Here is a 14288-nt window from a genome sequence, read left to right on the forward strand (position 1 = left end):
GTAAAGCATCAAAACAAAGCATGTTGAAAGAGCTGTAATGGAATAGAATGAAAAGTCTAGCTCCGCAGTTTGTAGTATGGAGAAGGTATTGTGAAGATTTAATTAGGTAGAACATACCTGCTGCAATAAATACAATAAATAGAATAAAATAGGAATAGAATAAAACCTTACATTGCAGCAAGCAACTTGAAAAGCTGCTGTGTCAAAGAACAATGCTTATTTTGCCTTTGAAAATATTAAGCCGAGCAATTATTTGGACTTGTCTCTAGCTCTAACTAAAAATCACAGGTCACATGTAAGGCAGAGAGCACAAGTGAAGAAAAAAAATTAGGCAGAGATTAATTTGATGGTAAGAATACATGTTATTTTCTCCATTGACAATGCTGTTTCCCACATCATTAGAAGGATGTCTTGGCAAAGATTTTAACAATCCATTTTAGCCAACTAGAGATTCTCAGATTCTCTCTTAGATGGGTATATACAGAATACTGAATGGAACCATCCAGGATTGGAATCTGAGAATATCTACATGGCTAAAATGGATGGCCAAAATCTGGGTATCAGATATCCTTGTCAACCCATTTAGTCCATTAGAAAAATTAAAGCTGAAAAGCAACAGTGGCATAATACCTGAAGAAGAATTCTGATAGACTTGAAAATCTGTTCACTTGTTTTGTGTTTTGTTTTTAGTTCATCCTGACTTTCAAGTTCACCATGATTCTTCTTCATCAAAAAACACAAACCCAAGCAGGTGACTTGGAGAGAAAGGGTTGTTATTTACTGTCCTTTTTGCTTATCATTTACTATATTGGGGAGGTTAGGAATATGGTGAAAGCATTAGAGTGGACTTTACTTGATCATTTCCTCATTAAAGCTAAACCTGTTATTTAAAAAAATTGAAAACGAAATCTTTGAAAGAAAAAAAAGTAGCAGATGATAAACAAAGAAATGGCCTGTCTCAATGAAATGTGAGAAGCTGTATGATATGCAGCCCAATCCTACGATCAGTCATAAGTAAATCTAACTAGATTTCGGGGACAATCCTATGCATGTTTAGACAGAAAAAGTCCTACAACTCCCAGCATTCCCCAGCCAGCCATGGGGAAAGCTGACTGGGGAATGTTGGGAGTTATACGGCTTTTTTTCTTTCTAAACATGCATAGGATTGCACCCTTACTGAGCTTACTCCTGGGTAATTGTCTCTCTGGGTGTTACTTGGTTCTCACAATGTAAAATGCTGGTCTGCTCATAAATAAGGACACAATATAAAAGATCTTAATACATCTTTTTTAAAAAATAAATAAACAAAACCCCACAATCCTCATCTTTATTAATTTATATAATGGATGAAATGGTGATGACTCCCCCACCCACTTTTTTTTTTTTGCCTCAGGATGAGATTTCAGCCTCTGCATTGGAACAGTATAAATGTCTTATACTTGTACATTTCATTTCTGTCTTCATCATTGTACTAGAGGTGTCTAAGAAACTTTAATTCACTGGATGAATCAGGCCAACCCTTAATTGGCTTTGTCTGCTTAAATAAGGAAAATGGATGGAAGACCTACTTTCTAGAGTGGGCAAACTTCAGACTTGTGAAATCTATTTTGGTGTTTACTAGAACCATGAGACCCACCAACCAGAGCCCGCTGCAAAAGACATACACTGAATTCTGAGTCCAGGAATTTATTTTGACAATCAGAACTCAACTGAGTTCATAGTTCTTTCACACATAAATCTATCCCTGGTCACACACACACCTGGCCCCACACAAGTGGGGATGGATGGAGAATCATCTTCTTGTTGTTATTGTTAGACAATGGGACTTAGAAATCTTTGCCGATCTACTTCAGATCACCCAGATATTTACCAGCAGACCCTGATCTACATTCTGTCCAGACTAGAGGGTACTCCATCAGACAAATGTTTGCATTTATGATGCATTCATTTATTAGATAAATGATAAGTAAATGTTCTTCAACTTTTTATTATAATCAGGTGATTGGTTATAATTTCAAATTTCTTTTTCTTACTCATTTTTTTCCCTTCATAAGAACATTTGCCATCTACCTTAATGCAGTGTGCATTGTTCATAGAACAGTGTTTGAAAGGATGTGGTTATGGTTTTTTACATCAGAAAGGAAGCTAGCTGAACGCCACTGTCTGGATGACAGATGGAAAGATAAAGCACCTACGCTGCTTTTTGCGAAAGTCCACCGTGCCTGTCTCCTGACTTCTCTTTCTGGGCTCATGTGTGGAGTTCTGGTACCAAGGCAGGTGCCTTTCCGTCCTGGGATAGGACCATTGCTTGTTGAACAATGAACAACAGTGTTCTACTTCAAGAAGAGCTGATCAAAAAGTCCCAGCAAAAGAGAAGGACCTCTCCCTCCAACTTTAAAGTTCGATTCTTTGTTTTAACGAAATCAAGGCTGGCATATTTTGAACATCGCTCTGGGGTATGTGTACTATCTCCTATGTCTTTTTCAAAGTGCCTTATCAAATGATAAAGAAGAGTAAGGGAAAAACTGAGCAGAATGCTGTCTCTGGCCCTTTCTACACCATACAAGTGTAGAGGGGTGGGTGATCCCGGACTTACCTCCTTCCGGGATCATCCCTCGTGTACAAACGGCTAGCGTGATGTCCAGGATGGAAGGAGGGACGTCGTGTGAGTGGAGGCGGCCATTTTTTAAAAAAAGGTTACAGGAGCTGGAGTGCACTCGACCTTCAGCGAAAGGTAAGTGGGGGGGAATCGCTCCTGCTCCCTCACCCACCCCCTATTCCTCCTGGCCCAACTCCTTCCCTCTACTGATCCCCGCTACTCGCGGGGAGGAGGAATGAAGCTGGGACGGGCAAGCCACACACCTCCCACGGTCTCGGGATGATCCCGAGACCGCAGGAGGAATTGGGTTTTCCCAGGGATTATTTATCCCGGGGGAAATGTGTGCTCGTCCCTCCCCGCTCCCAAGAGTCCCTGTGAGTCATTTGGATGTGCAGGGACTCAGCCGTGACCAGCCCGCATTTTCAGGCTGGTGTAGAAACAGCCTCTCTTTGAGCCAAAGTAGACATTACTTTAAATTTGTAACTACAAGCTGCAACTTTTTTTTCATTTTTACTCTTAAAAGTTTGGATCTTAAAAGCCACTCAACCCCCATGTTAGGGTCCCAATCTAGATTGGGGGGCCTACACCCAATCTAGAGTAAAGATGAAAAAAGACATATCTCATAGATACAGATTTAAAATAATATCTGTTTTGGCCCTTTGTCATCAAGCTGAGCATTTCTGGTATTAATTTTTCTAAAACCAAGATTTAGCCTTTGACTACTTTTATTAATTTCTACATGCAATGTGCTTTATAGCCCCTGACTCATTTATTATCACAGCTGTCCTATGAAGGGGTTAGGCTATGGGATAGTGTGTTTCCCGTGGCTACCCAGTGAGCTTTATGTCTGAATAAATCTTTTCCTATGTGCAAGCCAATCCTTTATCCCATGTATTCTAGGGACATAGAAGTTCAAAAATGCTTGCTCCTTTGCAAGAGAACTATTTCAGGGCAGTCATAACTGGTAGTAACACAACTCTGCATTCTTTGTCCACTTTTGTATGTCTTTGGTTTATAAATGCCAAGAACGCTGGGCAGATTGAGGTGTATATGAAAATATTGACTCTCGGTGGTTTGGTACATGAGCTGAGGGTTTTCAAGGACAGTCTTTTAACTACAAGCTGCAAGCTTTAACAGGGCCCTTTATCTTCTGCGCCTTTGAAGGAAAGGAAATTAGCCTAGTCCTACAGAACCATACAGGACATCTTAAACACACTTACACTTCATACATGCACATAACCACCCCATTATTTAATCTCGAATAGAATCTGTCCCATGAACCTCTTTCAAATAAAGTCTCATTGTTCAGATAGTACTATTGTTTCAGGGAGTTGGATATCCTCAGAAGGGATCAGTATGGTTAGTGCTGAAATAAATAAATAAGTAAATAATTCAACTAGCCTATATTTATTTATAGTTTCTGCTAAGGGAGGTCCTATTGGCCATCTTCCTATATGTAGGGCTTCCACCATCTGCTAAACTTTTCTTTTTTTGTTTTATTTTGTTGAGGAGTTTGATGGTCATTGTTGAACTGCATTGCGTCCTAATGCAATGGCTGTTTCCTCACTGCTGCTTCAATATTGTGTGTTTCGGGGGGGTTCTGAAATGGTTTTGCTCTTGTTTTAATTCATATGTTGCTTTGAGCACCCTTGGAAAACCTTTGGAAAAACTTTGTAGATAGGTAGTTCAAGCACAAACATTTATAATAAAGTTGCTAAGATTGTATTGTTGTGCTATATCTTTACCACAGACATAGGTAAATTTCTGTAAAGGCTGTTGCCCCTTACATATCCAGCTGAAGCAGGAGAAAACGGTCTGTTCCATCTGCCCTTCTCCCTCATCCGCTGAACAACTTGCTTAGAGATCTGTTCACCACAGTAGGCATGGGGTGGTGGTCATGGTGGTGTATGACAGGATCTTGGGAAGAGTGTGCAGATGCAGTGCTTGCTCCAGGTTTTGGGGGGGTTCAAAGATAACACATTATTCAGGACCTAAGATAAAATAGTTAAGAGCAGAGACACCACACTGACAACAAAGGTCCGCATAGTTAAAGCAATGGTATTCCCCATAGTAACCTATGGCTGCGAGAGCTGGACCATAAGGAAAGCTGAGCGAAGGAGGATAGATGCTTTTGAACTGTGGTATTGGAGAAAAATTCTGAGAGTGCCTTGGACTGCAAGAAGATCAAACCAGTCCATACTCCAGGAAATAAAGCCAGACTGCTCACTTGAGGGAATGGTATTAAAGGCAAAACTGAAGTACTTTGGCCACATAATGAGAAGACAGGATACCCTGGAGATGCTAGGGAAAGTGGAAGGCAAAAGGAAGAGGATACCCTGGAGAAGATGCTGATGCTAGGGAAAGTGGAAGGCAAAAGGAAGAGGGGCCGACCAAGGGCAAGATGGATGGATGATATTCTGGAGGTGACAGACTTGACCTTGGGGGAGCTAGGGGTGGCGACGGCCAACAGAAAACTCTGGCGTGGGCTGGTCCATGAAGTCACGAAGAGTCGGAAGCGACTGAACGAATAATCAACAACAGGCTTATGCCTACAACTCCCAGCATGCCTTGGGTGGGAGGGAAGATTATCAGGCTTTGGGAGCCATCACCTGGAAGTGGCTCACCATCCTGGGCCTGAAGGGAGAGCACCTGGGTTGGCTGCCTCAGTTATTAGGCCCCATCAGGGGCAGATGTGAAGGAGGTCGCAGCTCTGAGCAAAAGGCATTCTAGGAGTTGTAGTTTTTGTTTTCTGTGGGGACAAGGAAAGTCATGACGACTACTTCCAGGCATTGAGAGTGAGAGAGAGAGAAAAGAAACTAATTTAATTTGTTTTGAAGTTACCTCATAGACCTAGGACAAGCCTACCTTGCAGGGTTGTCGTGAAGGTAAGACAGGGAGGAATGATTTTAATTTGTTAAGAGGCTAACTCACAGGACGAGCACGGGCCTGTTACTTTAAGATGCTTACTTCACAGACAAATAGCATATTTCTTTGATTCTAAGACACACTTTTTTCCCATATAAACATCTCTAAAAACGGGGTGCATCTTAGAATCGAGGGTCATTTATTATTTCTTAGAATCAAAGCTTTTTTCTGTTGGTGGTACTGAAATTAGTGTGTGTCTTACAATCGATGGTCTCTTAGAATTGAAGAAATACGGTATATCTTAGGGGACCGGAGCAAAGCTGGGTAGAAACTTGAAATTTGGCATGCTGATAGGTCTGGCTGTACCAGAAAAATCTAAAAACATGACATTTGGATTTTAAATATTTTAAATGTTTTTAAAGAATTTAATAAAAAACTGTTTATTAATTAAAAACTGAGGCTTATGCCTACAACTCCCTGCGCCAGCCAAGGCATGATGGGAGGTGTAGGCTTTTCAGGTAAAACAAAAAATGTGGTTTATCACGAAGCTTTAATTTAAAATACAGTTCTTATTAACACAATTTTCTTTTTATTCTAACAAAACAATTTACTAACTCAACCAAACTAAAAAAAACCAACCAACCTAAAGATGAATAAATTGCATAGAAATTTATTATATATTAATTAAACGTTATAAACATTATTCACGGACCCAAGCAACACTGGGCATATGTAGGAATACCTGCGATGTTTACAAATGGAAGATGATATTGTCTAGGTCCCCTCCCCCCATAACATTCTGTGAAGCATCTAGGGCAGTGGTTCCCAATCTTTTTCAGGTAACTGCCCCCTTGGTTCCACAAACTCATGCCCAGTGCCCCCTACCCTACCCAATTAATTGAATATTTATTCAAAATCCAATTTTTTTTAGTTTATTCAATTAAACATAATTGATGAACTTGATCCAGTGATAATATCTTTTCAAAGTCTAATAGTCATTTAGCAGGAATATTAGATATCACATTTAGTAACTAGGGTAGAGTACCTCTATTATGTAAATTCTTAATGTGATGAATGGGCTTGATGAAGTGATACCTGTTTCACAAAGTCTGGTTTGAAGTCACTTAACATGAGTCTTAAATCACCATATTTAGTAATCTGGAGTTGATTTCTTTGCTTGGAGAGAAGTAGGCAGACCACACTAAAACCACATTCCACCAAATATGATGTTGAAAATGCAACCAGGAGCTTCTGAACCACTCTCCATAGTGCTAGATAGCAATCAGAAATCTCCTTCTGTAACCAAAACTCCTGGTACAATTTCTTAAACTTTGACTTCAGCTCAATGTCATTTTGTAGCTCAATTGGCCCCTTTAAATGGAAAGCACCTGCTGCAGGCTTGCCGAGGGAGGGAGGGAAAAGAGAGCAAACGCCTCTGTTTTGCAGCCGGCATGGCAGGGCACACCAAGCAGGGTATGTCTCTTCATTAGCGTTTTGGTGCTTTTGAAACATTTCAATTCACCATTAAAAGGACTCTTCTTAAACGGTATTAATATATGTGTGGATTCTTCCCCTATATGGTTTGGGACCAAACTACCTTCTCCCATAAAAATGTCCCTGGGTTTTAAGACCTTCTGGAGAGGTGCTTCTCAGAAAAGACCACCTCGAGTGCCCCCCTGCCGCCCCTTTGCCTCTTAGCGCCCCCTGCCGCCCTCTTGCCTCTTAACGCCCCCCTATGCAATCCCACCGCCCCCAAGGGGGCGGTACCGCCCACTTTGGGAACCACTGATCTAGGGTTTCCAAGCTCCAACCTGGAGGACCAGCGTGGTACTCATGGGTAATGAGTAAGTTCGTGGCATTGGCACCTGCCATCCAACTGTCCAAAGGCCCTTTTGCCATCTTTATCTCCTGTCCGTTTTACAGCAGGAAGGACAGAATGTTGGACATGTATTACTGGGCCAGCGAAGTGAGATGCAGCAATGCTGACTTCTCTTTCACTGCCTCTGAGCTCTGAAAAGAGCAGGAAGAAACCCCAGCATCACAGTACTTTGATTATGTAGCTAGTAACTATGACTTTCTATTTTACTTTAAAGTAAGCATGGGGCAGGAGGCTAATGTAGATTGGGAACACCGTTGGGGTTAAAGTGTTAAAGCCCCCTACTCCCCCTTGCGAGGGACCTGATGTAGATCATGATGTAGGGGTCCTTGCACTTACTTTGGAATGAGAAAGAGCAAGTATGTCTTCATTGTAATGTGTAGTTTGGCTCAGAGTCTCTGAATTAAGATCTCACTATCCCCTGCACAAATTTTAACCTAGGTTCAGGGAAATGTGCAATGGAAGATTCAGTAAGATTTTCTTAAAGAAAAGCTATGTATAACATAAATCATATGGGGTTGACTATAGAAAAATTGTGAAGCAAAAGTGGAATCTTCCATCAGGGTCTTGAAATGAGCACATCTCTGAAAACGTTATGAAGCTATGAGCCCCATAGTAGAAAACATACAGTATATTTTCCTTTATGTTCCTAGTTGTAACTTCAGAAGGCAGGGAATGATTTAGGATCAAACCACATATTACAACAAAATACACATTTTAGAAAGCATGATTAAACTTATTTTCTGCCGCTGATTTTGATGCTGTATTTAGATTTTATGGATTGACCTTTCATGACTCTCTTATTGTAATCTGCTCCAAGAACTTTTATTAGTGTTATAAAACAAACAAACTGTTACATTGGCCAGCCCTGCTCTGGAATGTGCTTTTGATCCAGGTCCTCGCCGAAATCCCCTGCCCAGCTGCTTTTTGCTCCAAAAGGTCGGAAACTGTGCCATGGTGAAGCACACCTTCCCCAGCAGAATTGTTCTGGTCCAATTTGGGATGCATACACACCCATGCCATGACTGTCTTTGAGTTAAATTGTTGGGAGACCCTACCATAGAAGTCCTGCATCTTGTCTATTTTGGCCCTTAGGCAATGGAAACCTACTCTGTTTTGCTTTTGATAAAAGTTATTTATGTTTATAAGGGGCTCTGCACCAAATAGCATCTTTTTATCCATACATTTAACCTTTTTTCTGTATGTATGATATATGTCATATATAGATGTGCATCTATTTGAATTACTGTGCATTATCTGTAAATATAAGGACCACTTACCCACTTTTTGACATGGAGTAAAGACGGATAAATGATACAGTAAATAAAATGAAGCTTGATCCTATGTTTACTTTGATATAAGTTTCAGATGTGATATATAGTTCTATGATTCTTTGAGGAGCTGCAACAGAGGGGGAAAATACATCAAGCTTTCCCTGCCCCTGCACTAGTGTTCCATTTAAAATTGCAACCTCAATGGTTGCATTGTGTAAAAAACAATCCTCCCAAAGGATCACGGAAGTACACATAATATGTAGTTGTGCCCTAAGAATAAAACATCCGAAAGAGATTAAAGTTGGCTTATGTATGTCCATTTCTGAATTGGCTTTTTTGTTATAATGAGGACCGTGCTTGCCTTTTCCAGCTGCACAAGTGCAAAATCTGAAGTGTAGAATTCATCATCCTGAGAATCTCAGCTTTCATTTTATTATACAGTAAAGCTTCTAGACCTCATGATCATGAAAAGAAATTTGAATTGATATGGGCAATGATTTAACTAATATCAGAAGACAAAAAGTGGTGGCTGGTCGGTGGGGGTGGGGGGAGCTCTAGATTTCTGTCAGGTGGGTCAGGCTTTGAGCAACCAGCATATGAAGTAGAATAAATAATGCAAAATAAGCAAATACATAATCTGTTAATTTGCATAATTTATATGGTGGCAGAATTAAGTATTTCTTGATACACATACACTGGGTTACCATACAATCCAATAACTGATCTGTCTGAGGATAAGGAAATGAGATGCTGGTGTGTCTTCCTACAAACATGGGCATGGCCAGGATTTATTTATTTTTTTATTTTTTTACTATGAGAGGAAAGTGATTCACTCACTAACAGCCTGAGTTTAGGGTAGCTAAAGACCCACTTGCTCCCATGTGAACTGGCCCAGTAGCTGAGATCTCTGTCAGACACCTTTCTTTGGGTACTCTTGCCTGCTAAGGTTACATGGGCGGCTCTCAGTTTGGGGACCACGGAGGCATTGCCAAAAAAGAAAAGAAGAAAACATCACCAAAAAAGAGGACAAAAGAAGATGCTGATTTGCCTAAAAAATGGCATATGCTGAATTATATGAATAGTTGCAAATTTAGAAGTAAATATTATAATTTAAATAGAAACGCAGTACATCTCACCGTAGCGCAGAATCTGTGCCTAGGTGACCTGCATTCCTGCCTGTTTAGCCTGCTGTCCACATGCTAAGTACTGATGGGCAACAATTCTTAAGATTGTTTATCTCCAAAGCAGAATTGAACAGGGCAGCCTTTCAGAATGAGGACATTTAGCCAGGTTAGGATTAGGATCTGTTCTGCAGTTCTGCCACAACTGTGCACTCCTTCCCCAGGGAGATCACCTTCAGCAAGGTTTTTTTGGTCTTTTATTTCAGTGTGCTTGTCAGTTGGATTCATTTAGTTAATATGGCGGTACCATATATCTGAACTCTTGCTCTTATGGCTCTGCTTTTTTATTTTGCATGACTTACTTGGGTGGCTGTTATATATTTTGTAATTTGTACTTTTAGATTTTATTTTTTATAGTATTTGTTAAACTGCAATCTGGAATGCAATTTTTTACAGAATGGCAGCACACGTCTTTTTTAAAATCAAAAAATAAACTGAAAAGGCATATTTTGCTGGTGCATTTGTAGTCTTTGCTCATGGACAATCTCTTGTTGTCGGTCAGATCTCTGGAATATGCATAGTTATCACACATACGTCAGTATATGTGAGATCAGACTATAAGCCAAAAAGAGTTTTGTCTCTAGTTGTAATTTGCCTGCTATAATAAGGAAACTGATTATAAGATGCTGGCGGACTTACGTGGAGAGGGAAGCTTGAAAACACATATCTATTATGAGCGCTTTACTTCATGGTAAGATGGCCCCTCATTGTGCACTGTATAATGAATTTCCAAAGACACAGGCCCTTATTGTTGCTAGATTTTCTGGGGTTCATTCTTCCCCTGATGTATGTACAAACCTTTCATTAATGTTAATGGAAATTACGTACTAAACACAAGAAAGAGCTTTCTGTGCCAGGGATGCGAATTATAGTTAAACATGATGGCAAAACTTGCCTTTAAGAAGATTGAAGCTCTGGTAATGTTGGGTGTGATGATATAGTTCTTCTGTGATAAACAGCTTTATTTTTTTTCTCTCCTTCCTTTTAAAAAGCGGATATATGAATACAATATAACAATAGTGTGAACTGCCTTGGAGAAGCAGGGGTTGGGTTTTTGTTACAATATTCCAAAGAAACTTGGTTCCAAATGTTAAGCATGGCAGATTATGTTCATACAGTGTAAAAGCATGTAAAACCAGAACAAAAGCTTCCTTTTTAAAACTTTTTTTTTAATAAGTATCTTCCTGGGCTTCAGCCACACCTGGTCATTCTTTGTTGGAATCTTATTTTGGAGTTTTCTTCGGAACACTTGTGCACTAGGTCTGATGTTTCTTCAGCATAATGCTTTGAAGCAGCAACAGCTGCCATATAAAAGGAAATATAAAAGAGCAAAGCACAATGGTAGAGACAATAGTGAACAGTGCGGATTGCTCAGAGACAGAGAGCAGCTGATTCTGACACTGCTATTTATTGCCGATGCTGATCCACAGTTGTTAAAAGGCTGCCTACGTTGAGTCTTGTGTGGAATTAGATGCTATAAGATGCTACAAGAGACTCTCAGATGCTGACATTCCATGTGACTTTGCTTTCTCTTCCTTGAAATATGTACTTCAACACAACATGTAGCATGATGCCATTCAAGATGCAGTTTCCAATCCCCACCACCCAGTTATATGGGGCAGAGAGATACCTAGCCTGATGACATCTGACACATGTTGTACTGTAGTACACCCTTATGAAAAAGAGACATGGAACAGTAGTAACAGCAGTTTCATGGGTTTTTTTTATTATGTCTACTTAAAATTCTCAATTCTTTTTGTCAGTGTTCTCATGTATTGTAAGATCATGTCAATGTAGCAAGATAGCATGCCAATGTTGAAACTACAAGTATGATAAGCAGAATACCATCCCAACTCTTGTGCAAGTTTCTGGTGAGACATATGCCATGCTGGAAAATATACGCGAGGAAAAGTCAAATGGAATGGGGAACAATATGCTAAATGTTACGTACTAACATGAATAATGTAAAATATAACAAACTTTCTTATGGAATTATTGGTGTATTTTTCCACATACCGGGGGGGAATTATTATTATTATTATTTATTTATATAGCACCATCAATGTACATGGTGCTGTACAGAGTAAAACAGTAAATAGCAAGACCCTGCCGCATAGGCTTTCAATCTAATAAAATCATAGTAAAACAATAAGGAGGGGAAGAGAATGCAAACAGGCACAGGGTAGGGTAAGCAGGCACAGGGTAGGGTAAAACTAACAGTATAAAGTCCGCACAACATCAAGTTTTAAAAGCTTTAGGAAAAAGAAAAGTTTTTAGCTGAGCTTTAAAAGCTGCGATTGAACTTGTAGCTCTCAAATGTTCTGGAAGAGCGTTCCAGGCATAAGGGGCAGCAGAAGAAAATGGATGAATTGAATCCATCTGTGAATGGATGCTAGAATGAACGACAATACACAATCTACAAAACATTCATGGGACAGATTTCACAAAAACTGGACATTCCTAGTCATGGCTGTGCCCAAAGCAAGAAAAAGGACATTCCTAGAAATACCATTTTGCCTAATGTCACTATAAGATTATTTTAAAAAATGGATCCAAATGAGGTGTTTAGAAATAATGAAACATTATCCACACAATTCTGAATCCTTTCCTCCTTGGACCAGATTCCTACCATTATTTTTGCTTCTTTCCTCAAAAATCCAACTCCATTTTAATTGCTTTTTAATGAACTTCAAAATTGGCATATAACGGTACTTCAAAATTGGCGTATAATGGTATTGGTGTGTTCCGAGTTTGGAATGCTTTCCTATGGGAGGTGCACCTGGTGCTAAAATCTTTTTATTTGCCCAGGCATTTTAACATTTAAATCTAAACTTGTTTATGTGTTTTACTTATAAAACTTCTATACATTTAATAGATTAACATCCCTCAAATCTTACACCCCTAGACAGTCCCTGGGGGACATTGGATATTTCAGTTTCCTGACTCCGAGCTCAGAGACAGGAAACTGCCCTTCACCCCCTCACAGCCGGCACAGAAAGAACCACATTGGCTGCTGCTATGAGCTCACAAACCTGAGCTAGGGGGTAAAAGGGGTCATTCCCAGGGAAGGGGAGGAAATTAAGGATGTGGGGTTATGTCTCAATGGGACCCAACAGTTGTCAGTGCACTTCAATACCACTATAAAGCAGTAGTGTGGCTCCTGCCTTTTATATACTGCTTTCATAGCGCTTTCATAGTGCAATATCCTGCTTGGTGTCGATTAGACCTATGTGTGCTTCCAGACAAGCCCTTTATCACACCATCCCCATGTTACATTCAGAATTTTACTGGGAGTCCAGTTATTGTCATGCACTTGTATTCTTCCTATGATTTCCCATGTCTTATTCCATCTTCTTTCTTGCCACAGAAAATCTGATAGGACTTAAGAGATGGAAGAGAAGCACAATGCCTTCCAATGGTTAGCACTGGAAGCACTCTAGCACATACATATTATTAGAATATCTTATTTAAAATATTATATTATAATTTAGACTATATCAGAGCAATCCTAATTCCAATGAGCCTGGAATTAGGATTGCTCTGAAATTGCAGCTTTACACTGTTCTACAAACCTGCTTGTTGTGTCATTTGCCCAAATGTGCTATTATCAGATGGTTTGTGTATATGGGATACGGACTCCATTATAGACTTTACAAGCCAGTAATGTGCAGGTGCAGCATGCTTTTTTTAATTTGTGTTGCCTTCTTTGTTTCACTAAGATATACTTCACATAAAATGTGTACCTTGTGGCTTTTCAGTGCTAAAACCGCTGTGTGTGAGGAAGACTGACAGCCCTTGCTACTGTTGCAGCTCCTCTGTGGCTATGCATTGTTTGAAGCAAAACAGATGCCTAGAAAAAGGAGGGCAATCAATATTTGGCTCAGTGTCGTACAGCCTGAACTCAAGACCTGTTGCTCTTGTAAATTAGACCTTAGACTAGACTGCGGCGAGCACTGAAGTGTTGCAGGCAATAGCATCAGGGCCACCAGGCTGCAACTCATAGCACACTTATTTCAGATTAGTGTCAGAATGCACATTGACTTGAAGATGATGCCATTAGGAAATTTTGAGACATTATCTGCAGACAATGGGTTATTTATTTATTTAAAACATTTGCATCCCGCCTTATATCATTAAGATCTCAGGGTGGCGTACAGATAAAAGCATACAGTATAAAACAATAAATATGCACAGTTAAAAACAATTTATACCATGAACCAAGTTAAATCAATATATAATTTAAAAGTATTTGTGTGTTGTGTGAGTATATGTGACAGAGAGAAAGAGAGAGAGAGACCGTGTGTGAAGGGGAGGGGGATTCCAGGCCCCGCCCACCAACAGTATGTTTCGTCCCACCTCCCAAACTCCTGTCCACCACAGCATATGTCCCTATGAGGTAAAAAGGTTACCCACCTATGTTTTATATTGTAAACCTTTATTCCTTTATACTGTAAACTTTACAAAAAGTCCACTGAGTTTTCTAAACTTGAAAA

General features: G+C 39.8%; 1 protein-coding gene across 2 annotated transcripts in view; it reads left to right on the plus strand.

Annotated features, from left to right (window-relative positions):
* Window positions 1-2318: 2318 nt before the first annotated feature.
* Window positions 2319-14288, plus strand: part of ITK (IL2 inducible T cell kinase) — a 36405-nt gene continuing 24435 nt past the window's right edge. For both annotated transcript variants that reach the window (XM_063123332.1, XM_063123331.1), the window contains exon 1: window positions 2319-2456. In XM_063123332.1, coding sequence (XP_062979402.1) covers window positions 2319-2456 — 138 coding nt within the window. The remainder of the gene's footprint in view (window positions 2457-14288) is intronic.

This window comes from Elgaria multicarinata, chromosome 3, assembly GCF_023053635.1.
Source record: "Elgaria multicarinata webbii isolate HBS135686 ecotype San Diego chromosome 3, rElgMul1.1.pri, whole genome shotgun sequence".
NCBI classification, from domain to species: Eukaryota; Metazoa; Chordata; class Lepidosauria; order Squamata; family Anguidae; genus Elgaria; species Elgaria multicarinata.